Raw genomic sequence first — 23,660 nt, 5'->3', positions numbered from 1 at the left:
CCACCCCCTGTGGCTCCACAAGGATGTCCCCACCCTACCCACCCGACCAGACCTCTAAACTTGCTGGGGCCTCCAGTCTCTTGAGGGTTAGGTGCATCTTCTCTGAATGAACCCAGACCTGAAAGTCCTCTGCTGAATATGTGTTGGGGGCCTCATCTCAGCTGGTGTATGATGCCTGGTTGGTGATCCAGTGTCTGAGAGATCTAGGTGTTCTAGGTTAGTTGAGACTGCTGGTTCTCCTGTAGGATTGCCCCCCTCCACAGCTTCCCCCAACTTTTCCCTAATTCAACGACAGGGGTAAGCAGCTTCTGTTTATTGGTTGGATGCACAAACCTGTATCGGGCTCTTTCAGCTTCTTGTTAGGTCTTTTGGAGAGCAGTTATGATAGGTCCCTTTTTGTAAATGCCACATAGCCTCAGTAATGTTGTCAGGTCTTAGGGCCTCCCCTTAAGCTGGGTCTCACTTTGGAACTGTTTATTGATGGAACTTCTTTTCCTCAGGTTCTTCTCCATTTCCATCCCTACATTTCTTTCAGACAGGAAGAATTTTGGCTATGGGAAGACAACCCCAACCCTCACTTGATAACCATCTGTGTTCAATAAGTACTCTATCCCCACTGTGGGGCATTTAATCTAGGGTCCCTCCCTTTGAGTCCTTAGAGGCTCTTACTTCCCAGTTCTCTGGTACATTCTAGAGGGTCCGCCCAACCTCCTTTCTCTTAAGTTTGCCTGTTTCCATTCTTTCTGTTTCTGTCTACTGGTCCTCAGGGCCTTGTGAGGTAACTCAGACACAAAACAACACGCATGATGTCTTCTCACTAAAAGCAGATATTAACCAAAAAAAAAAAAAGAGTACATAATACCCAAGATACAGTTCACAGAACTCAAAAAAGTCAACAAGCTGAAGGGTCCAAGTTAGGATACTTTAGTCCTTGGAAGGGAGAAGAAAGTAAACAAAAGATGAGAGGGAGGGAGGGACATGAGAGGGAAAGGTGATGGGAGTGCAGAAAGAGGGGAACAGGATATGATATTGGATGGGGGAAAAGGACTCAACCCCTGAGGGCAAGCAGAAAGAATGGGGACTTTCTGCCTTCTAACTACACTTCAATTTTAATAAGGCTCTGTCTCAAACTACAGATTTAGGGACTGGCTGAGTAGACTGCAAGACATCACACTGATCTTTGATGACTTTCCACATTGGCATGAATACCTGCACACATGTGTACCTACAAAACACATATACAAACACATACACATATACATGCACCCACACTTAAACACATATAGCTAAAATATTTATGAAGCAAAATAGCCAAATAAGAAAATAGCCAATTATTTTGGCCAGTGTATGTATTCTCCACAAATGCAAATTATTCTCTCCTATGTATTTCTTAAACTGTGTATAATGAAGCACTGTTGAGGAATGAAGTGTGATACACCTCATTGCTTTTGGTTGACAATGTTTCACAAAATATACTCATGTCCTTGTCACTGATATCTTTTCCGCTCAGCTACATATAAAGAGAAATATTATTTGTGGAAAGACTTAAGCTCTAGGGGTCTGGAGATAAGGTTTAGAGAATACGAATGCATACTAATTGGACTACAGGAAATGCAGAGGCCGGACTAGGGAAGTTAACATGATTTGCAATGTGTTTGAGCATACTCTATCCTCATTTAGTATTTTCTTTCTGCCTCTTTGAATGAAGCCTTGAAGTACCCCATATGAAATAGAGAACCTGGCTACTTTCCCTTTTTATTAATACTAGATTTTTCAATATTATGATTGTAATATAAAGAATGTGGTTGATGGAGATGCTAGAATACCTTAAGGCCAAGTTAGACAAGGTCATATATTTACCTGGCTCTATGTGGGTTATCATTCTGTAGAGCATTCTGAGCTATTCTTCCTGGGTACTTATTATACTAAGTTGGAATTCTTTGTGTTTCCAATGGTTAACGATAACAGTACTCCATGACAGAACCACTTGAAATCCAAGTCCCATAACCCAAGCACCACAGGTGTTTATGTGCATGCTTGACTCATTGCCTGAACAGATTATCCTGACCAAAGCAAAACCAATGAGCCACTCTTCTGATATTTGAAAATCAGTGCTTGTAAACCTCAAGTGACACTTCATTACTTCTTTCTTTGTCATGCCCATTTCCTGCAAATGTGTAAGAGAAATTAGGATGTTAAAATATAGTTGTTGAAGTACGTGTGCTGTTGCTGGAGATTTGTCACTGGGGTGGGTATTGAAGTTAAAAAGCCCATGGCAAGTCCCATCTCCTTCTCTGCCTGCTCCCTACATATAAGAGAACAAAGCTCTCAATTGCTGCTCCAGCAACATGCCTATGTGCATCCTGAAAATATGATATTTTAGCAATCATCTAAAGCTATAAGCAAGCCCCAAATCAAATGGTTCTTAAATAAAAAACATACCTTGTTGATTATTCATTCTTATTTTCACAGCATCATCCTTCTTTGGTATCCATAGCTATCTGTACTCACACAGGTAAAAATATGTGCACAAATAGACACATACACACACACATACAAGTTATCAAAATGAAACATATTAAATTAAGAATTGAGATGACTAATATGTTGGTTGTAACAGACACACATGTAACATTTACTTAAAGAATACTGTAAATAAACCCATATTCCATAATGTCAGAGAGATGCTGTTGGATCTTTGTTTATAGAAGGCTCTGTGAGGAACATGGGTATTGCTAGAACATAGAAAAGATAAAAAGAAAACATTTTCTAGTTTTACTCCTTGAGCCCCTGAAAGGAAGGCAATACTGTCAATATGATTTTAGTCTGTCACATTTTTGACTGTCAGCAGTAAGAAAATATACTTGTGTTATTAAGCCCACAAGTTTGAGACAGTTTTCTTTTCAGTAATCATAAAATATAGATTCAGTGTATAATTTCAATAATGAAAACTGAGATGAGTTGCAAGCGAGTAGATTCCATTATAATACTGAAGCAAGCAAAAAAAGTATGAAAGCTCAAAATCATTTGTTCAGATATAAAAGCTACCTAACTTTTTTGGAGAATGCTTTGACACATCAACTCCACACATTCACATATGAATAAAAATGCACATGGTTGCTCAGGCCAGATTAACTTCATCCATACCAAAGTAATCCCATAGATGAGCACAGCACCTTTTCATGTTTTCTGTGATGCTTTCCAGCAAGGTTTTAGATAATAAGGCAGTGTATTTTGTCAAATGCTTTCATGTTTTCCTATTCCTGCAGGACGAGGCTAGAGAGATTGAGTTGATCAATATTAAGTTATACTATTCTGTTATCATTTGCCAATAGCTAATTACAAAAATATGTCATCGAATATAGTTTTTTTTTTGTTTTCTAATATGGCATGTATGTAATACCAATGCCACCAAGTTTGAGAATTCAAGGACTATTTTTAATTAAAACTAATTTTTTCTTTGCATAATGTGTTGTGATTACTGTTCCCACACAACTCCCAGATCCTCCACACCTGCACATTCAATTAAATCCTAAGCCTTTGTTGTTCTCACTCATTAGAAAAAAATCTAAAAAGAGAGAAATACAATATGAAGAAGAGAAAATAAAAACAAACAAACCAAATTGGGAAAAATACTAATAAATGAAAACAAAATAATGAGCCAAAGGAAAAACAAAGAATATATAAAGAAAAATACACATATTTACACAAAATAAAACCCATAAAGACAAAAATTCAGAAATGTAAATATAAGCAAATGACCTGTAAAGTTAGAAATCCGTGGTCAAAGAATTATGGGGAAAAAAATCCTCCAAAATAGTGTTGTTTGTTTTGTGTTGGCCACCTCTTGTTGAATATGGGGCATGCTCTTAAGTATGGTTTGTATACCCAACAAGACTCCTTTGGATTAAACTGATTTATTTTTCTTTGAGTAGTTATTATTTGGAGATAGCATCTAGGTTAGGGATGGGGACTGGTATCCAAGCCCCTTTCAGTGCTAGTGCTTCACTTGGATTAGACAGTATGATAACCATCTCTTCAGACCATGTGCAGGTTGCTAGTCCCTTTGTGTTCCTATGTGTATTGGAGATGTTGCTTTTTGCTGTCTTCCTTTACTACTGTGTTTTCACAATCTTCTGCTTCCTTTCCTGCATAGTTCCCTGAGTAATGAAGATTTAGAGAAATATCAAATTTAGAACTGAGTTGTTCCAAGGTCTCTCTCAGTCTCTGCACATCATCTAGTTGTAGATGCTGTAGGTGTTCCACCTACAGCAGGAAAACCTCTAATAATAGCTGAGTAAGGGACGGATCTGTAAGTATAAATGAATTTGATTAGAAGTCATTTTATGTTCTGTTAGCAAAACAGGGATATTTCCTTTTTCCCTAGGTCCATGGCAAACAATTCCAGAGTCATTGATCATCTGAGAAGTGTCAGGCATGTGTCTCATGTCATGAATTGGGTCTTAAATCCAATCAGATTGTGGTTGGTTACTCCTGCACCTTTTGTGCCACTATTGTCTCAGTGTATATTACAAGAAAGTCATCCTCGTATATTGAAAGATTTGAGGTTGGGTTGATGTTTACCTGCTCCTCTAGTTCTATGAAAATAACTTCACAGTTCCATGAACATTAAATAGTAGAATTAAGCTTGAAAGTATCCATCAGCTTGACTTGGCCAGGTTCAATGAGTTATAAAGTTTCTGTCTTTAGCAAAAGGACCTTACTGTTAGTTTACGGAGGCAAGCACTAGAACTTCGCTAATGGTCAGTTAATCTTAAAATCATTCAATGATGCAAGACAGCTCAGAGAATATATTTTTGAACAATGGAATGAAATGGAGCAAATACATTTGAGTTTAAAATAAATATATTAATTTTTTAAAAATTACATAAACACATATGCATATACATATCCATGATTATTTAATAATGCTTCTATTTTTACTTATGTCAGATAATTCAACATTTAAGATTCTACATGATCATTATTTAATTTTTTTAAGATAAATTGAGAGTCAATTATATCATGTTACATTAACTGGTAAAATTTCTGCTTCCAGGTTATTCATAATTATTTCTTTATTGCTACTTATAGTCTACGAAGTTAATCAATCCACTTGGAGATATATGTTATCTAAGCAAAATCAATATCTTTTTATTGTAATTAAAATAGAGCATTGATATTTGAAAGTACACAAAACTCATGCCTCATTTATTAAGTTGAAATATTGGTGAATTGAGGCTAAACAATGAGTCCAGAAGCTCTTATTCATTTTGTGTCATATAATACTTGTGAATATGTTCTAAGCAGTCATATTTTATAAAATAGCAAAAACTGATAATGCTATTTTTAGAAGCCAGTTTAACTTAGACATTTTCAAGTTTTCTCTTATGAGTTATTTTATTTCTGAAAGTTATATACATTTTTCAGAAAAAGAGCCATTATTTAGAGATTATATTATAATTACTTTGGATAGAATTACATTTTATGTGTGTAAATATTATTATTCTACTCTTCAGACAATTTTGAGGAAAGTTAAACATCATGGGAAATATATATTAAACATCTTCCAATTCACAATAAAAGTGCATTTATTTATTTTATTTGTGCAGTGTATGTATGTGACCCCTTTATGCCATAGGGCTTATATAAAGATCAATTAGGAGCATGTGAGATTAATTTTTCCCTCTACTCAGTGGGTTCTAGATATCAAACACACACCATCCAAGCCTACAGAAAGCACCTTGTACTCTGCCTGTCTGTCTATCTACCATTCTCTCTCTCTCTCTCTCTCTCTATATATATATATATATATATATATATATATATAGATAGATAGATAGATAGATAGATAGATATAGATATAGATATAGATAGATAGATAGATAGATAGATAGATAGATAGATAGATAGATAGATGGGTGGATAGAGATATAGAAGTAAAAACAAATGTTTCTAGCCCATTTATGCTTGTTTAAATTAACATATTCTTACTTTCAGAAATTGTTACAGATAAATAACAAACATAATTTTTTCATTTAAAGGTGTACTCAGACATTTTTACAAACTAAGATTATAAAATATACTTTAAATAACAAAAAATAAGACAGAGATGTTTTAAAATTTGACTGTTCATTTTCAACATTGTTACTGTTAAACAAATAAACACTGGATATATGTGTCTATTTTGATTATTAGTCTACACAAGGAAGAACAAAATAAAGTTAATGTCTTATGATTACTTTTGTTTTCATGTCATGCTTTTCTCTAAGACAAATAGATGTATCTACTGTGTTTTTGCATTCTAATTTACATTGTACTGTTCAAGCTGTTCATCGATTCACTAAGATTGATGACCATTTGATTTTATGTTCTATCAGGGGCTACAACCATAGAGAAGTATGACCTCAGAACAAATCTGTGGATTCAGGCAGGAATGATGAATGGCAGAAGGCTTCAGTTCGGTGTTGCCGTCATTGATGATAAGCTCTTTGTAATTGGAGGTCGAGATGGCTTAAAGACTTTGAACACAGTTGAATGTTACAATCCTAAAACCAAGACATGGACTGTTTTACCACCGATGTCAACACACAGGCATGGTCTTGGTAAGCAATCTACTTATTTTTACATATTTTTTAAAACATTTAATTGAACATACAACTGCATTTTAATAAAGTCTTATATGTTTTTTAAAGTGCTTGATTTGGAGCATAATATTTTAAACTTCAACATTTCCTAGGTTGGTAATTGTACATCCTGGTCTTGAGAAAGGAAGCCAAGACAAAGAAAAAGATTTTAAGCTGTTCATATCATTTTTACAAAGTCACATTTATATATTTTGTGTGAATGTTGTGTACTATAGACAAAATACTAAAGAAAGACATTATATTAGATTGACAGAGCACTGAAGTCCAGAGTAAAAGGAAAGTGCTTACTATAACATAGATGACTTAGGATCGCTCCTCCCACTCACTGTGCAGGAAAGCTAAATTTTGGGGGTTTGGGCTTAGTTTACTCCATCTTGAAAACATTACAGAAGAATGACATGCAGATTGGTGTCTTGAGTCAGCGTGACAGGCTGCTTTGATTCTTCCATAATGCATCTCATTGAATTAGGAAGTAAATTTGGAATCAAGATATCTGAGAATCAGGTATCTAAAATTTATATTTGTTTTAGAAGAAACAGTTAAATTCAATTTCATTTAAATGACGATATCAATTATAAAACAATCCTCTTCACTACTCAGTTCTATACATTTTTACATGAAGAATTTAATAAAAGGAGTTTTTGAATTTACATTTCAAGTTGTATGGGTTATAAGAAGAATGACAAAGCACTTCTTTCAAACAGTTGATATACTACAGGTAAATTAAGGCACATATTTTACGTATTTACAATACATATATTAAAGATATTATAGTTTAAATAAAATCTATATAGACAGCCATAAGAAATAAGTTCTTAAGAATTTAAAATGAATATAGTCACTTTGCAGCAATATATCTTGTAATACACACACAAACATATGCACGTTTTGTTATCAAACTAAATATGAGCATAACTGTTGAATAAAATGGCAAACGCACTATGTTGCAATAGAACCATTTACAAAGCTGTACATGTTGAATGCATGTCAGAAATGTCAGTGTGAAAATGGGAATGTAAGTTTGACAATCCGAGGCAAGAATCATACTGATCTGGAATGCAATGTTTCCCACAGGATTTAGAAACCAAATAGCAAATAAAATAGACAAGACTTTTCATGTTGAATCTTCTTCTAGCTTGTGACAGTCTCTTCCATAAATAAGCTGACATGTAACCTCTTTGTCTCATGAGTTTGACGATTTCTGTGCTTTGTTTCCTACTGCTCACTGCTTTCTGTATTTTTTTTTTGAGAAAACCCCTTCCCACAGACCTTTTAAAGTGTACAACTGCCTGCAATAATAAAATCACAACGTAGAATCTGATTGTCATTACATTTCTAAGAAGGCTCATTTGAAACCCCCTTGTCGATGGTCAGCAAAAAGCTATATAGAGAGAATGACCTCTGATTTGCACATTCACCCAAGGTCACTCAAATGAGGCAAGGTTGATTGGGAAATAAAGTGTCCATTGAGTGCTCTGATGAGACAAGTATCCTTTCATGAACAGCTGAATGACAGAAAGCTCAGGATATTTGTGATATCTAAGGAGACTGAGTATCCAAGGTCACATAGCTGTCTTCTCTGTAGATGTGTTGAATCAATATTGATATTGCTCAGTTATTCACTCATAAAAGCCTTATTTTCTTTCTCTGCCAGCTGGTCTTGATTGATTAATAACCAGTCCTTTTAATTGATTGCCATTTATGTACAGCACAATAATTATAGCAATATCTTTATCTCAATTCCTTTGGGCTTATAAAGTCACAATATTTTTTTATTTACTAACTTATTGTATTTGCTTTCTTCTTCACACACACACACACACACACACACACACACACACACACACACACATATATATATATATGAACAAGAATTTTCTCACTGGAAGGGAAGATTGAAAGTTAAAAATATTTTACAGCTTTCAATAAATTAGGAAGTACTTTCTACTAGAAAACCTAGCCTACAAAAATTATGTGAATATTAGCTTGATGGTGTCAAGGGAGCCAAATATCTTTCTAGAGCATCTAAGTAATTAAGTCAAGAGACTTTCAGTTATCAACAAAATTTCATTTCTGTGTGGATGTCTATAAAACACATGATTATAAAATTATATTTGTACATTTTAACACTCTACAAAATTTAATAAGACAAAACATTGTATTTTATATATAAATTTTATTTCTGCGTGAATGTCTATAAAACACATGATTGTAAAATTATATTTGTACATTTCGTACACACTATAAAATTTAATAAGACAATACACTGTACGTTATATAAAGTTCTGCTGTGGAAAAGTAAATTGAATAATATAATGACTGTTTAATATAAATTTTCTACATATCAGTAGGTGATATCTAAAACATATGCAGTGATTATTTTGTTCTTATGTGATTTAATTTTATGTTCAAACAATACATATAATACTAGAGCAGGCAGATTTACTTACATAAAAAATCATTTATTTTTACTCTTAAATTAGGAAATGCTCTTTTTAAACAATATGTTTCAGCCAGCATTTTACTCTCATTAATATGGCCCCAATTTCTCCTTATAGATAATAGTTTATTTGTTACTATAGTTCTGCTGAAGGACTGCATCTGAACAGAGTTGGTGGCTAGAAGGTTTACCTGTTTTCTCTCTCTTTCTGGTACTCTCCTTAGGTGCGATAAAAAATTACATAAATCATATTTTCATTTATCTCATATGAAGAACATAAAGTTAAATTTTTCAAGTGTTTTGTATTAAAAGTTCTTTTGTAAAGTGTGTTTTAAAAATATGAATGGTGACTATTGAAAACAGAAACAGAAGTTTCCTCATCTACCATTCTTAACCATCCAATGGGTTTCATATTAGCTGAAGTTTCAAAGAAATCTTTTATTCCACTTAAATAAGGCATTAGCTGTGAAGGTTGATGTGTTCAACCTCAATTTTCACACGTATTTCTTATATTATCTTTGATGAATTCAATTTCTTAACAAACATTGCTTTCTGTTTTTGTCAAATGCTTGTGATTACAATTATGCAATATTATAATTTATCTTATTAAACTATAAGATTACCTTCTAATATGAAATAAAGTAATTTACAAGCTAATCAGCTTCCTGAAAAATTATATATTATTTAGAAGTTCTGGGATGTTAAAATAATCTTTTATGATGTAAAAGTCATATTCTCTGTTAATCAGCATATCATTGCTATCTATTTGGTACAAAATATTTTAGCTTATCAGCATATGATATACATTTGTTTTAAATTACCAACAAATACACTAGTAATATATCAATATAGGATATCAGAAATATATCACTGTATCAAGTAAATTAAACTATAGAGAATTCATTGTCTATAAGAGTGTAATAACACTGCTCGTGATGGATGAATTTGAGAAATGATTGAGCTTTAATATTTATTACTTGAGTGTTATACATTGAAATACAAATAGAGAAATCTTTTTAAAAGACAAAGCATACGGTAAGATGTAATGTAAATAATGATTAAGCATTAATATATAGAAATATATGTATATTAATAGTTGGGTATAGATATGTAGATAGGTAATATCCCATGATATCATTACTCATATATAACCTCCCAAATTAGCTTGAGAATAAGCACAGACAAATAAAACTGATAACATTCACTTTAAACAACTAAACTGAGTATGTATAAAGTTGTAAACATTTATGAATTCATTATGAATTAAACTTCTTTTTGATAAAGGCTGATATCTTACTCAGGAATAAGAAAGCAACATGAAAAAAGACATTATCTGAGAGATATTATTTTAAGCACACTGTCTGACCTATAAAGTGAATAGTCCATAATCAGCCTTAAAATTGAGATGAAGAACAAACTCAAACAATTTGTTCCCATTTAATAACATTGGGATCACAATTTGTCCCATGGCATTTGTGGTTTGTGGAGGCAGAAATTGAGCAGAACATGACATTGTAGGAACATCAATGGATAAGATCAATGAGTTAATCAAGTCAAATAAAAAGTGGGAATTATAATGTCATTACATTATTCAGTATCAAATCCAGTTGTTAGGAAATAGAAAATACCAATTTAAAATTATGGCAGGCAGATGTTTTCCCTTAGCATGTGAGGAGTCAAGTTAATACTCAGTTGTGGAGCATAAAAAAATTAGACATTCAAGGGCTTGACTATATCAGTTTAATGAAAGGAGAATGCACACTTCTTTTTTTTAATTGGATTTTATTTTATTTACATTTTAAATATAATTCCCTTTCCCTGTTCCCATCCATAAGCCCCCTATCCCATCCCCTCTATCCCTTCTTCTATGCGGGTGTTCCCTTACCCATCCACCCACTCCATCCCACATCCATGCCCTGACATTCTTTTACACTGAGGAAGAGGGAGGGGGCATAGGGCCTTGGGAGAACCAAGGGCTTCTCCTCCCATTGGTGCCCAGCAAGGCCATTCTCTGCTACACATGCAGCTGGAGCCATGGGTCTGTTCATGTGTGTACTTTTGAATAATGGTTTAGTCCCTGGGAGCTCTGATTGGTTGGTATTGTTCTTATGGTGTTGCACACTGCTTCAGCTCCTACAATGCTTATTCTGGCTCTTTCCTGTTCTCAGTTCAATGGTTGGCTATGAGCATCTGCCTCAGTATTTGTCATGCTGTGGTAGAGCCTTTCAGGAGACAACTATATCAGGCTCCTATCAGCATGCACTTCTTGGCATTATCAATATTGTCTGGGTTTGGTGGCTGTATGTGTATTGGGCTGGATCCCCAGGTAGGGCAGTCTCTGGATGGCCTTCCATTCAGTCCAAACCTTTGTCTCTATATTTCCTTCTATTAATATTTTTGTTCCCCCTTGTAAGAAAGACTGAACCATCTGCACTTTTGTGGTCCTCCTTCTTGAACTTCATGTAGTCTGTGGATAGTATTTAGGGTAATCTGAGCTTTTGGCCTAATATCCAATTATCAGTGAGTAAATACAATATGTGGGTTGTTTGTTTGTTTGTTTTGTGATTGCGTTACCACATTCAGGATGATATTTTCTAGTTTCATGCTTTTGCCTATGAACTTCATGAAGTCATTGTTTTTAATAGCTGAGTAGAATTGCATTGTATAAATGTACCACATTTTCTGTATCCTTTCCTATATTGAGGGACATCTGAGTTGTTTCCAGCTTCTGGCTATTATCAATAAGGCTGCTATGGATATATTGGAGCATGTGTCCTTGTTATATATTGGAGAAAATTTGGGTAGATGCCCAGGAATGGTATAGCTGGGTCTTTAGTTTATACTCTGTCCAATTTTCTGAGGAACTTCCAAACTGATTTACAGAGTGGTTGTACAGCTTGTAATCCCACCAACATTGGAGTAGTGTTACTATTTCTCCCCATCCTCACCAGCATCTACTGTCACCTGAGTTTTATAACTTGGCCATTCTGACTGATGTGAGGTGGAATCTCAGGATTGTTTTGATTTACATTTCTCTGATGACTAAGAATGTTGAATATTTCTTTAGGTGCTTCTTAGCCATTCTGTATTTTTAAGTTGAAAATACATATTGAGCTTTGTACCCCATTTTTAATAATGTTATTTAATTCTCTGGAGTCCAACTTCTTGAGGTCTTTGTATATATTGGATCCCTCTTTTGGATGTAGGATTGGGAAAGATTTTTCTTCCCCTTCGATTGGTTGTGATTTTGTCCTAATGACAGTGTCCTTTGCCTTGCAAAAGTTTTGCAATTTTGTGAGGTTCCATTTGTTGATTCTTAATCTTAGAGCATAAGTCGTTAGTGTTGTGTTCAGGAAATTTCCCCCAGTGCCCATGTGTTTGAGATTCTTCCCACTTTTCTTCTATTAATCTTAGTGTATCTGGTTTTATGTGGAGGTCCTTGATCCACTTGAACTTGCACTTTGGACAAGGATATAAGGATCAATTTGCATTCTTCTACATGCAGACCTCCAGTTGAACCAGCACCATTTGTTGAAAATGCTCTTTTCTCCACTGGATGATTTTAGCACCTTCTGTCAAAGATCAAGTGACCATAGGTACGTGAGTTTATTTCTGGGTCTTTGTTTCTATCTACCTGCCTGTCTCTGTGCCAATACCATACTCTTTTTAATTAATATTGCTCTTTAATACTGCTTGAGGTCCTAGATGGGGGTTTCCACAGAAGTTCTTTTATTCTTGAGTATAGGTTTCAGCATTCTGGGGTTTTGTTTTTCCAAATGAATTTGCAAAGTGTTCTTTCTAACTCTGTGAAGAATTGACTTGGGATTTTGATGGAGATTGCAGTGAATCTATAGATTGTTTTGTCAATATGGCCATTTTTACAACATTAATACTTCCAATTCATGAACATGGGAGATATTTCCATCTTCTGGGATGTTCTTCAGTTTCTTTCTTCAGAGACTTGAAATTATTGTCATACAGAGCTTCCACTTGCTTGGTTAGAGTCACACCCAGGTATTTTATATTATTTGTGACTATAATGGTAGGTGTCATTTTTCTAACTTCTTTCTCAGCCTGTTTATCCTTAGAGTAGAGGAAGGCTAACGATTTGTTGGAATTAATTTGATATCCAGCCACTTTACGTAAGTTGCTTATCAGGGTTAGGAGTACTTTGATGGAATTTTTGGAGTCACTTAAGTGACTACCATGTCATCTGCAATTAGTAATGCTGCGACTTCTTCCCTTCCAATTGGTACCTCTTTGACCTTCATTTGTTGTCTGATTTCTCTGTCTTAGACTTTGAGTATGATATTCAGTTAGGGAGGGAGAGAATGGGCATCCATGTCTAGTCCTTGATTTTAGTGGGGTTGCTTCAAGTTTCTCTGCATTTAGTTTGATGTTGACTACTGGTTTCCTGTTTATTGCTTTTACTGTGTTTAGGTTTGGGCCTTGAATTCCTGGTCTTTCCAAGACTTTTAACATGAAGGTTTGTTAAATTTTGTCAAATGCTTTCTCAACATCTGATGAGATGATCATGTGTTTTTTTTCTTTGAGTTTTTGTCTTTTATATAGTGGATTAGGTTGATAGATTTCTGTATATTGACGCATCATTGCAACACTGGGATGAAACCTGATTGATTATGGTGGATGATCTTTTTGATGTGTTCTTGGATTCAGTTTGCAAAAATATTATTGAGTACATTTGCATAGATATTCATAAAGGGAATTTTTCTGAAGTTCTCTTTCCATTTTGGATCTTTCTGTAGTTTAGTTATAAGCATAATTGTGCCTTCGTAGAAGGAATTGGTTAGTGTTCCTACTGCTTCTACTTTGTGGAATAGTTTGGACAGTATTGATATTAAGTCTTTTAAGAAGGTCTGACAGAATTCTGCACTAAATTTATCTGGTGCTTTTTTTTTGGTTGAGAGACTTTTAATAGCTGTTTCTATTTCTTTAGGATTTATGGGACTCTTTAGATGGTATATCTGATCCTGATTTAACTTTGATACCTAGAATCTGTGTAGAAAATTGTTTATTCTATCCAGATTTTCCTGTTTGTTCAGTATAGACATTTGTAGAAGGATGTGATGATATTTTGAATTTCCTCAGTCTGTTGTTATGTCTCCTTTTTCATTTCTGATTTTGTTAATCTGGATGTTCCCTCTGTACCTGCTGGTTAGTTTGGCTTCTGGTTTTTATTGATTCGCTGTATAGTTCTTTTTTCCGGGGTGTATTTGCTTCTTTTAGTTCTAGAACTATCAGGTGTGCTGTCAAATTGCTAGTGTATGCTCTCTCCAGTTTCATTTTGGAGGCACTCAGAGGTTTGATGCTTTTCCTCTTAGGACTGCATTCATTTTGTCCCATAAATTTGGGTATTCTGTGCCTTCCTTTTCTTTAATTTCTAAAAAGTCTTTAATTTCTATATTTATTCTTTGGCCAAGTTGTCATTGAGTAGAGCATTGTTCAGTTCCATGTTCGTGTAGACTTACTGTTGTTTATGTTGTTATTGAACACCTGCCTTAGTTTATAATGACCTGACAGGATGCATGGGATTATTGCAATCTTCTTGTATCTGTTGAGCCCTGTTTTGTGACAGATTATGTGGTCAATTTTGGAGAAGGTTCCATGAGGTGCTGAGAAGAAGGTATATTCTTTTGTTTTAGGATGAAATATTCTATAGATAGGTTCATAACTTCTCTTAGTTTTTCTATGTCTCTGTTTAGCTATTGTTTCCATAATCTGACCCTTGATGAGAGTAGGGTATCGATGTCTCCCGCTACTATTTTGTGAGGTACAATGTGTGCTTTGAGTTCCTTTTATGAATGTAGGTGCCCTTGCATTTGGAGCACACATATATATTCAGGATAGATGAATATGAAGTGTCCTTCCTTATATTTTTTGATAACTCTAGGTTGAATGTCAATTTTATTAAATATTAGTATGGCTACTTTATCTTGTTTCTTGGGACAATTTGCTTGGAAATATTGTTCAAGCCTTTTACTCTGAAATAGTGTCTGTCTTTGTTACTGAGGTGTGTTTCCTGCGTGCAGCAAAATGCTGTGCCCTCTTTGCATATCCACTCTGTTAATCTGTGTCTTTTTATTGTGGAATTGAACCCATTGATGTTGAGAGATATTAGGGACCAATAATAGTTGTTTACTGCTATTTTTGTTGTTATAGAATTATGTTTGTGTGGGTATCTTTTTTTGGATTAGTTGAAGTTAGATTACTTTCTTACTTTTTCTAGGGTGTAGTTTCCCTCTTTGTGTTGGAATTTTCCTTTATCATCTATTATCCTTTGTGCCTCGGGGCTGGATTTTTAAAGATATTGTGCTAATTTGGTTTTGTCTTGGAATATCTTGGTTTCTCCATCTATGTTAATTGAGAGATTTGCTGCATATAGTAGCCTAGGCTGGCATTTATGTTCTCTTGGGGTCTTTATGACATCTTCAGTCTGGTGAGAAGTCTGGTATAATTCTGATATGTCTGCCTTTATATTTACTTGACCTATTCCCTTACTCCTTTTAATATTCTTTCTTTGTTTCATGCATTTGGCATATTGAGTATTATGTGACATGAGGAATTTCTTTTCTGTTCCAATCTATTTGGAGTTCTCTAGTTTTTTTATGATTATCAGCATTACTTTCTTTAGGTTAGGGAAATTTTCTTCTTTAATTCTGTTGAAAACATTTACTGCTACTTTAAGTTGGGAATCTTCACTCTCTTCCTAACCTATTATCCTTAGGTTTGATCTTCTTAGGTTTGATCTTAGGTTTGAAATTTTTATTCTATTGGCAAAACTGGCCTGCAAGTCTACACAAATTTGATTCTTGGGTTACTATACTTTTTGTTTTCTTGACCACTGATTTCTATCCTATTCTGAATTTCAGTTTGTTTCATTCTCTAGCAATTTATCAACATTTGTATTTAACAGTAGGCATGCTCTTTCTAAGAGTAAAGCCTAGCATATATATAAAATTCCTGAACTTACTGTAAAATATTTATCCCTGAACTAGAAGATTGGTGGGGTACAGAACCTCAGCATTAAATTGCTGTAATCTCTCAGGAAGCTACTCAATGAAGGATACAATTCTTATTTCCCAAAAGGCACTAATAATTTAGTGAATGTGTAATTTAATACAGATTTATTGTTATGAGACCCACCAGTCAACATAACTTACATTGAAATTAATATTACATTTAAATTACATAGTTTATAATTTTCTGTAATATACACTATTTTATACAACATAACATACTGAAATAAATATAACACACTTTTAGGCTACATATTTTCTGAATAAGTAAATCCTTGGGAAATATATATATATATATATATATATATATATATATATATATATATATATTATCTAGATGTACATACTTGTAAGTTTTGAGTAACTGATTTTGTCATTATGTCCCTTTGTTTTGAAGTTTACAGATTTTTAATTACTTTTAGTTACCATAAAATTGACTAATAAAAATAACAAAATACAGATAAGAAGGCAACATTAGACCAATAGTGACAAAACCATTGTAGAAATAACAAGTCACTTCTGATTAGATTTGGGATGTAATCTGCAGCAGCATATTCCTGTCTAGAACTGTAAACCTAGTCACAAAGTCTTGGGTTGAGAAGTCCACAGGTAGAGCCTACTATTTTTATTTTACTAAATCTTCATGTTGTCATAATACATTCATGTTAATTTTTCTCAGTTTAATTAAGGTTATAAATGTGGCCATAGTATTGATGCATTCTATTATGACTCATCTGTCAATACTATGCACATCTCTCTTAGAGATTCCATAGCTCCTCCATCATCCATATGTGACTATAGGCTAGGGTAGTACTCTATAAGTTCAGTGCCATTAAATGGAGCTGTTATGACTTCAACATTGACATTATACCATCAACCTTATAAAATGATTTTGCAGCACTTTTGTCTTTCTATTCTTTATGCATCAAAATTTTAAAACTTAAGGAAACAGTGTAAACATCTTATTTAGGGCTGAGCCTTCTCTTCAGCTTCCCTTTGTTTTATCGTCTTATATAGCAAAGGGTTTCTGCAAAAATTTAGGTTTTAAAAGACATTTCTTTGTCTAACGCTAAGACTAGCCTTTCATATGTGTAAAATTAATGTATTTAGAAGACTATATGCTATGTCAAATGTATATGAATTTTAATCTAGCAACATGGCTGCTCTACCAAGGGATCACATCCAAAGACCTTCCAGGTATATGTGATATGACTGGAATTCAGTCACACTCAGGATTACAGCATGATTTCACTGGAATACAGATTCACTTAGCAAACACCTGGAATCCCTAACAATAAAGGTAATGGCAGTTTGTAGATGCAGGCATCCATGTTTGAAAGTGACATCTACTTGAGGGGAGAGACATAGTGACAAATCAGAGAAATACAACAAAACTTAAAAAAGAGAGAGGGGAGATAAAATAAAGGTATCACATCATGATGGGTCAAGACCTAAAAGCAAAAGAAAAGGAGCCAAAAAGGCACAAGAATCAGAAACTTACTCATTTATATACTCAGGAATCCCATTAAAACACCTAATTGAAGCTATAATATTAAGCCAGAAGACCTTGTGGATAATCTGTGCAGGACTGTGCATTCTTCTGCCTCTATCTGACTTTGTGAATTCATATAAGCTTTGCTCATGTGCTTACAGACTCCTTGGTAACTTCCTTTCTCTTTTACGTCATTTCTGCTTTCTATTCCAAGGAATTCTGTTAGCCCTGAGGTAAGAGAATTGGCAGACACATCCTTTTTAGGACTGTGTGTTTAAAGTCTCTCAGTAGCTGCATATTTGTCTATGAGTCTCCACTTATTGCTGGAGGAAATTTCCTGGATGAGAGTTGAACAAGGCACTGATCTAAGAGTATAATAGGATATTGAGAAGTTATTTTGGCACCAGATTTAAAGTTAATTTAGACCAGGGTTATTTACTTTTCCTCTAGGTCACTAAACAATCTACTGTCTGGTTCTTTGTCAGCCAACTAAACGTTGAGTATGGATTCCCCTTTACTGAGTGCGTTAAAGTCAAATCAGTTATTTAGTGTTCCCATAAGCTTTGTGCCACCATTGCTCTAGGCAATAAACAGTTGTAGATAGATTTTGTGGCTGGCTTGGCAGCCTGGTCTCTCTTTTGAGAGCGTGCAGAGTATGTTTATTCACCAAAGATGCTAGAATATAGGAATGAAGTTTCCTTGTAGGCTTCATTATCAATGGTTTGCATAGGTGTTGTCTTTTGCAATGGGGTTGTGTTGCAATTTTCTGAAGAAAACCAAACAGTTGTGGGAACAGCATGGGTTGGTTGTGGATTTCAATGGGCCTAAGGATAGAAATTGGTTTTGAGTATATATTCAGAAGTTATAGATTTGTGTTATATATTTCTATATTTTTCTGTGTCTTAGTTACTTTTCTATTTTTGCGAAGAGACACCAAGGTGACATATTGGGATGGTCGCTTACAGAACCCGAGGTAAAGTCCATGATAATCATGGTGAGAAACATGGCAGGGAGCAGGCAGCTGGTAGGTAGGCATGGTATCGGAGCAGTGGCTGAGAACCTTCGTCTTTTTTTTTTCTCCATCTTTATTAAATTGGGTATTTCTTATTTACATTTCAATTGTTAGTCCCTTTCCCGGTTTCCAGGCAAACATCCCCTAACTCCTCCCCCTCCCCTTCTCTAAGTGTGTTCCCCTCCCCATCCTCCCCCCATTACTGCCCTCCCCCCAACAATCACGTTTATTGGAGGTTCAGTCTTGGCAGGACCAAGGGCTTCCCCTTCCACTGGTGCTCTTACTAGGCTATTCATTGCTACCTATGAGGTTGGAGTCCACGGTCAGTCCATGTATAGTCTTTGGGTAGTGGCTTAGTCCCTGGAAGCTCTGGTTGCTTGGCATTGATATTCATATGGGGTCCCTTCAAGCTCTTGCAGTCCTTTCTCTGATTCCTTCAACAGGGGTCCCTTTCTCAATCCAGTTAAAGTATTCACAATACTTTAACTTGTAATCTTTCTACCAAGAGTTCTAATAGCTGGGAATCAAACATTCAATCATATTATCCTATGAGAGCTATTCTCATTCAAACCAGCACAGGTATGTACACAGTAGATATATGGTTGCATTATAAGGCATTCTCTACTTATAGTTGTTTGCTTTTTTATGAATCTTCATACTTCTTTTCTACAGTGCCTTCACAACAACCTCTACAAATACTTCATAAGATTTCCCCTTTCTTCAAACTGTCATAATCATTTACAGTTATTTATATTATCATCTATTGTCATCCTGCTAGGGTGTGATATAATCTTAGTTTGAACATATATTTCCATCATGGTGACAAATGGCAGTTAAGTTTTTACAGTGTTTTTAGCCATTTTTATATATTTGGAGAACTCCATTTAATACCATATCCTGCCTTCTAAAGTTGCTTTCTTAATTTTCTAGGAATATAGTCTTTTAGTATCTCACATATTCTAGTTAGTAATCCACAAATTTATAGCTCAAATATATTTTGTGATATCCTGTTGGCTATCTATTCAATTAACTTTTGTCTGAGTAAAACCAACCATTATTTTACTGATAACACATTCATCCTGTTTTTGTGTATACTTCAATATGCATATATAGCTCTCTATGAAGGGTGCTTCTTACTTTTTTCTCAAGCAATTAAGTGTATCATCTCTTATGTTCATTTCTTTGATACATTTGGAGGTGAGTAGAGAACACAGCGATTATTCATTATTTTTCATGTTGATATTTAAGTATCTTAGCACCAAATGTTGAAAATGTTCTTTTTCTACTGCATATTTATTTTCTGCTTCTTATTAAAAATCCAAGTAAATTTGTTGAGTAATTAGTAATTTAGCATTCATTTATTGTGGAGTAAGATCTGGGTGTTCTCTTCTATGCCATGATGTTTTATTACTAGAGGTCTATAATGTAACTTGAAGCCATGATACAAATATGCCCACAGTGTTTTTATTATATTTTACCACATTCCATGCCTCAAAGTGATGCTGAAGGGATGTTGAACTTTGTAAAATCTGAATTTGCCTTTATTTCAGTGATCATATGCATTCCATTCTTTGTGTAACAAAATAAGTTTATTGGTATATATTTCTTGATCCAACCATGAATCCCTAAAAGGAGACTAGTGTTATCAAGATTGTTACTTTTAATTAAATTTGCAAATATTTTACTCAGAATCTTTGCATTTTCATACATCAGGGAAGTTTATTTCTGTTTCTCGTCTGGATTTTATGTGAAAATAAAACTTGCTACCTATAGCCTTACCGATGATTAATGTTTTTCAGTTCAATTTTTGCCTATATGACTTATCCATAGGAGATAGTAAATTTAGATTAATTGCTGCCAGTGAAAGGGAAAAAGGGGTCAAATAAAAGTGTGCTGAGCATAGATTTGGTTATTACCAACAATAATGAAACCACGAAAAACTAGGCTCACAATCTGCTTTGTAATGTGAATGGTGTATTTTTTTTTTGTGAAGGAAAAATGGGAAGCCAGTTTCCAGAGTTGGGTACAAGCACCAAAGTCCATTTTCGAAGGCTTAAATTCTAATGAGAATGACAAATACAGGGCGAATGCTCACAGACAAACATTGAACTGAGAATGGGATCCCCATTGGAGCAGTTGGAGAAAGAATGGAAGGAGCTGAAGGGGTTTGCAACCCCATAAGAATAACAGTACCAACCAACCAGAGAGCCCGGAGACTAAAGCACTATCTAAAGACTGTACATGGACTGACCCATGGCTCCAGCTGTATTTGTAACAGACGATAGCCTTGTTGGGCACCAATGGGAGGAGAAGCCCTGGTCCTGCCAATGCTGCAGGCCCCAGTATAGGGGAAATTCGGGGTGGGGAGGAGAGAAGGGGCAGTTGAGGGAAGGAATACCCTCAAAGAAAAAGGGGGATGGAATAGGGGTTTATGGATGGGAAACCAGGGAAGTAGATAGCATTTGAAATGTAAATTTAAAAATCTAATAAAAAAGGAAATGGTTACTGTGAAGCTTGTTGAAATTATAGTTTAATCTTCGAATGCATTGATAAAAGGTGAGGAATGCTTGTGGAATATTTCTTCTCAGGTTTCATATCTTCACTCACTTCATCTAGGAACCTAACATTTCTATATTAGTTATACTGAAAGAACAGCAGTGGATTTAAATGGCTGAAGTTCTTTCTCTAGTCAACTCAGGTGAGACAAGGTGATTAACAAATATTTTTTCATTCACCCTTCTTTGCAGAAACTTCTTTCCAAATTTCCCTTAAAGGTTATTCAAATATGGACATGTTTTTCAGTAATTTGGAAAAAGCAAATATGAGAATATATTATATTTCATATTCTGATATATTTTAAAATCAATTAAAGTCAACTTAGAAAAGAGATCTTACATTTTAATACAAAAATTTAATCTATTCAAAATATATTATTTGATTTTAATTATTTCACTTCACTATATGTTAATAAATGTCAATGTTTTAAATAGAGTGCTTTTCATTTTATAGTTATTTTTCATTGCAACTACAATCCCATTTTTGTTAACATGATTTTATAATTTTTATGTTAATTTAAATTTTTTTAAATTTTATCAAGACTATTAATTATATAAAAGACAACTCAACTAAATATTGTAAGATATAATATTCTTTAACCATGACAATTATAAAAGGTTTGCTCTTTCAATAGTTAGTGTTCTGGCTGGTTTTGTGTGTCAATTTGACACAAGCTGGAGTTATCACAGAAAAGGAGCCTCCTTGAGGAAATGCCTCCATGAGATCCACCTGTAAGGCATTTTCTCAATTAGTGATCAAGGTGGAAGGGCCTATCCCATTGCGAGGAGGGCCATCCCTGGTCTGGTAATCCTGGATTCTGTAAGAAAGCAAGATGAGCAAGCCAAGGAAAGCAAGCCAGTAAGCAGCATTTCTCCATGGCTTCTGTATCCTCTCCTGACTCCAAGTTCCTACCCTGTGTGAGTTCCTGTTCTTATTTGCTTTGATGCTGAACAGCAATGTGGAAGTGTAAGCTGAGTAAAAACCTTTCCTCATTAACTTGCTTCCTGGTCCTGATGTTTTGTGCAGGAATACAAACCCTGACTAAGACAGTCGGTATTGATTGAAAGCATTGATGGTCCTTTGTGTATATATTATAATTTCCAGTTTTGTACTTTTATGGAATTCCTATGTGTGTCACAGTGTGTCTTCCTGTCTACATATGTTTCTTGTGTGTTTGCCTTGTGTCATTTTCTTCAGTTTGGCTGTTTTGTCTTATTTCAGTTTGTTTCTGTTGAATTTTATTTCATTATTATTCTTTAGAAGTTTTTTTTATTAGAGAGACAGGAGAGGGGTTTATTCCAATGGGGAAGGGGAGAATACTGAAAGAATCTGTAGAAAATAAGCCATAATTAAAATATATTACACAAAAAAATTTAATTTCAATACAATAAATACATTGATTGTTGAACAACTTCAAATGGTAATTCTATACTGTAAGTGTATAATGTCAATATTACAGACAGATATTGATAAGAATAAGGACCAGGAAAGTAGGATAAAAAGCAAGAATGAAACAGATTAAGATGAATGCAGACCATTATTTATTATTCAAGACCTTTGTTGAATGTGAACTTATGTTTGACTGTCAGTATCTGAAGTCACATTAACTTAAGACTTACATTAACACTAACAACTGAATGTCAAAAACAGTGTCTATCATGTTAAACTCTATTCCCCACTTAATCTTCACAAAAGTCCCCATGAGGCTTAATTTTTGCCACAACCTTATGAACAAGAAACTGAAGCTGAGAGTTGGAGCAATTTAATTATGCTCACAAGGATGCTCTGAAATCTTTGCAACCAAGTCTGTCCTCATGTGATTTCTTCTGTGAAAAGGAAGCATCCTATGAACTTCTGTCCCAGGGCATAATTTCTTGTACAGCATATTCTCCAAGACATAGAGCAAACACTTAAAGGATACTTTATTGTTGAGTGATATTCATGCAGTGATGCTGAAAAATAATTATGTAATTATTTTGTTTATTTATTCACCATTCATCACTAATGATTAAACCTAAAACCTCATGCAATTGTTCTGCCAATAATTCCAAGGTTGTAGTTCATGTTTACTTTTATTAGTTTGATTTTAATTTATCACACATTCCCAGGTATGCTGCCAATAAAAGTAGAAAATCATTGAATTTCTTTAATTCCTCTTAAAATGCCATTCTTTATGGCCTATTGTGAGCTATGCAGTCAAAAGATTGTGTTTATTTTAACACAAAATGAGAAAGTCTTATGATCTTAAACTAGTACAAATATTTTTCTAATGTAGCCATTTATTTAAACATTGTAGTAGTAAAACGTTATAGATAACAAAATATGGTAACTTATTTGCTGTTATGAAGTTATGTTTTTATATTTTAACTCACAAATGAACCTAATCTAATCATCCACACAAGTACTATAAGTTACATGTTGTAGAATTTCTTTCAATAGGGAGAATTCATGAAGAATTGCTTAAGGAACCTCATAA

The 23,660-nt window shown here is 34.3% G+C and overlaps 1 protein-coding gene across 1 annotated transcript in view; it reads left to right on the top strand.

Annotated features, from left to right (window-relative positions):
- Klhl1 (kelch-like family member 1) overlaps nucleotides 1-23,660 on the top strand; it is a 444,521-nt gene that overhangs the window by 343,061 nt on the left and 77,800 nt on the right. Inside the window, exon 7 of the mRNA NM_001394673.2 lies at nucleotides 6,381-6,605. Coding sequence (NP_001381602.1) covers nucleotides 6,381-6,605 — 225 coding nt within the window. The remainder of the gene's footprint in view (nucleotides 1-6,380; nucleotides 6,606-23,660) is intronic.

This window comes from Rattus norvegicus, chromosome 15 (assembly GCF_036323735.1).
Source record: "Rattus norvegicus strain BN/NHsdMcwi chromosome 15, GRCr8, whole genome shotgun sequence".
In the NCBI taxonomy this organism is placed as follows: domain Eukaryota; kingdom Metazoa; phylum Chordata; class Mammalia; order Rodentia; family Muridae; genus Rattus; species Rattus norvegicus.
The sequence above is the reverse complement of the archived record's forward strand: the minus strand, read 5'-3'. Positions and strand labels throughout refer to the sequence as shown.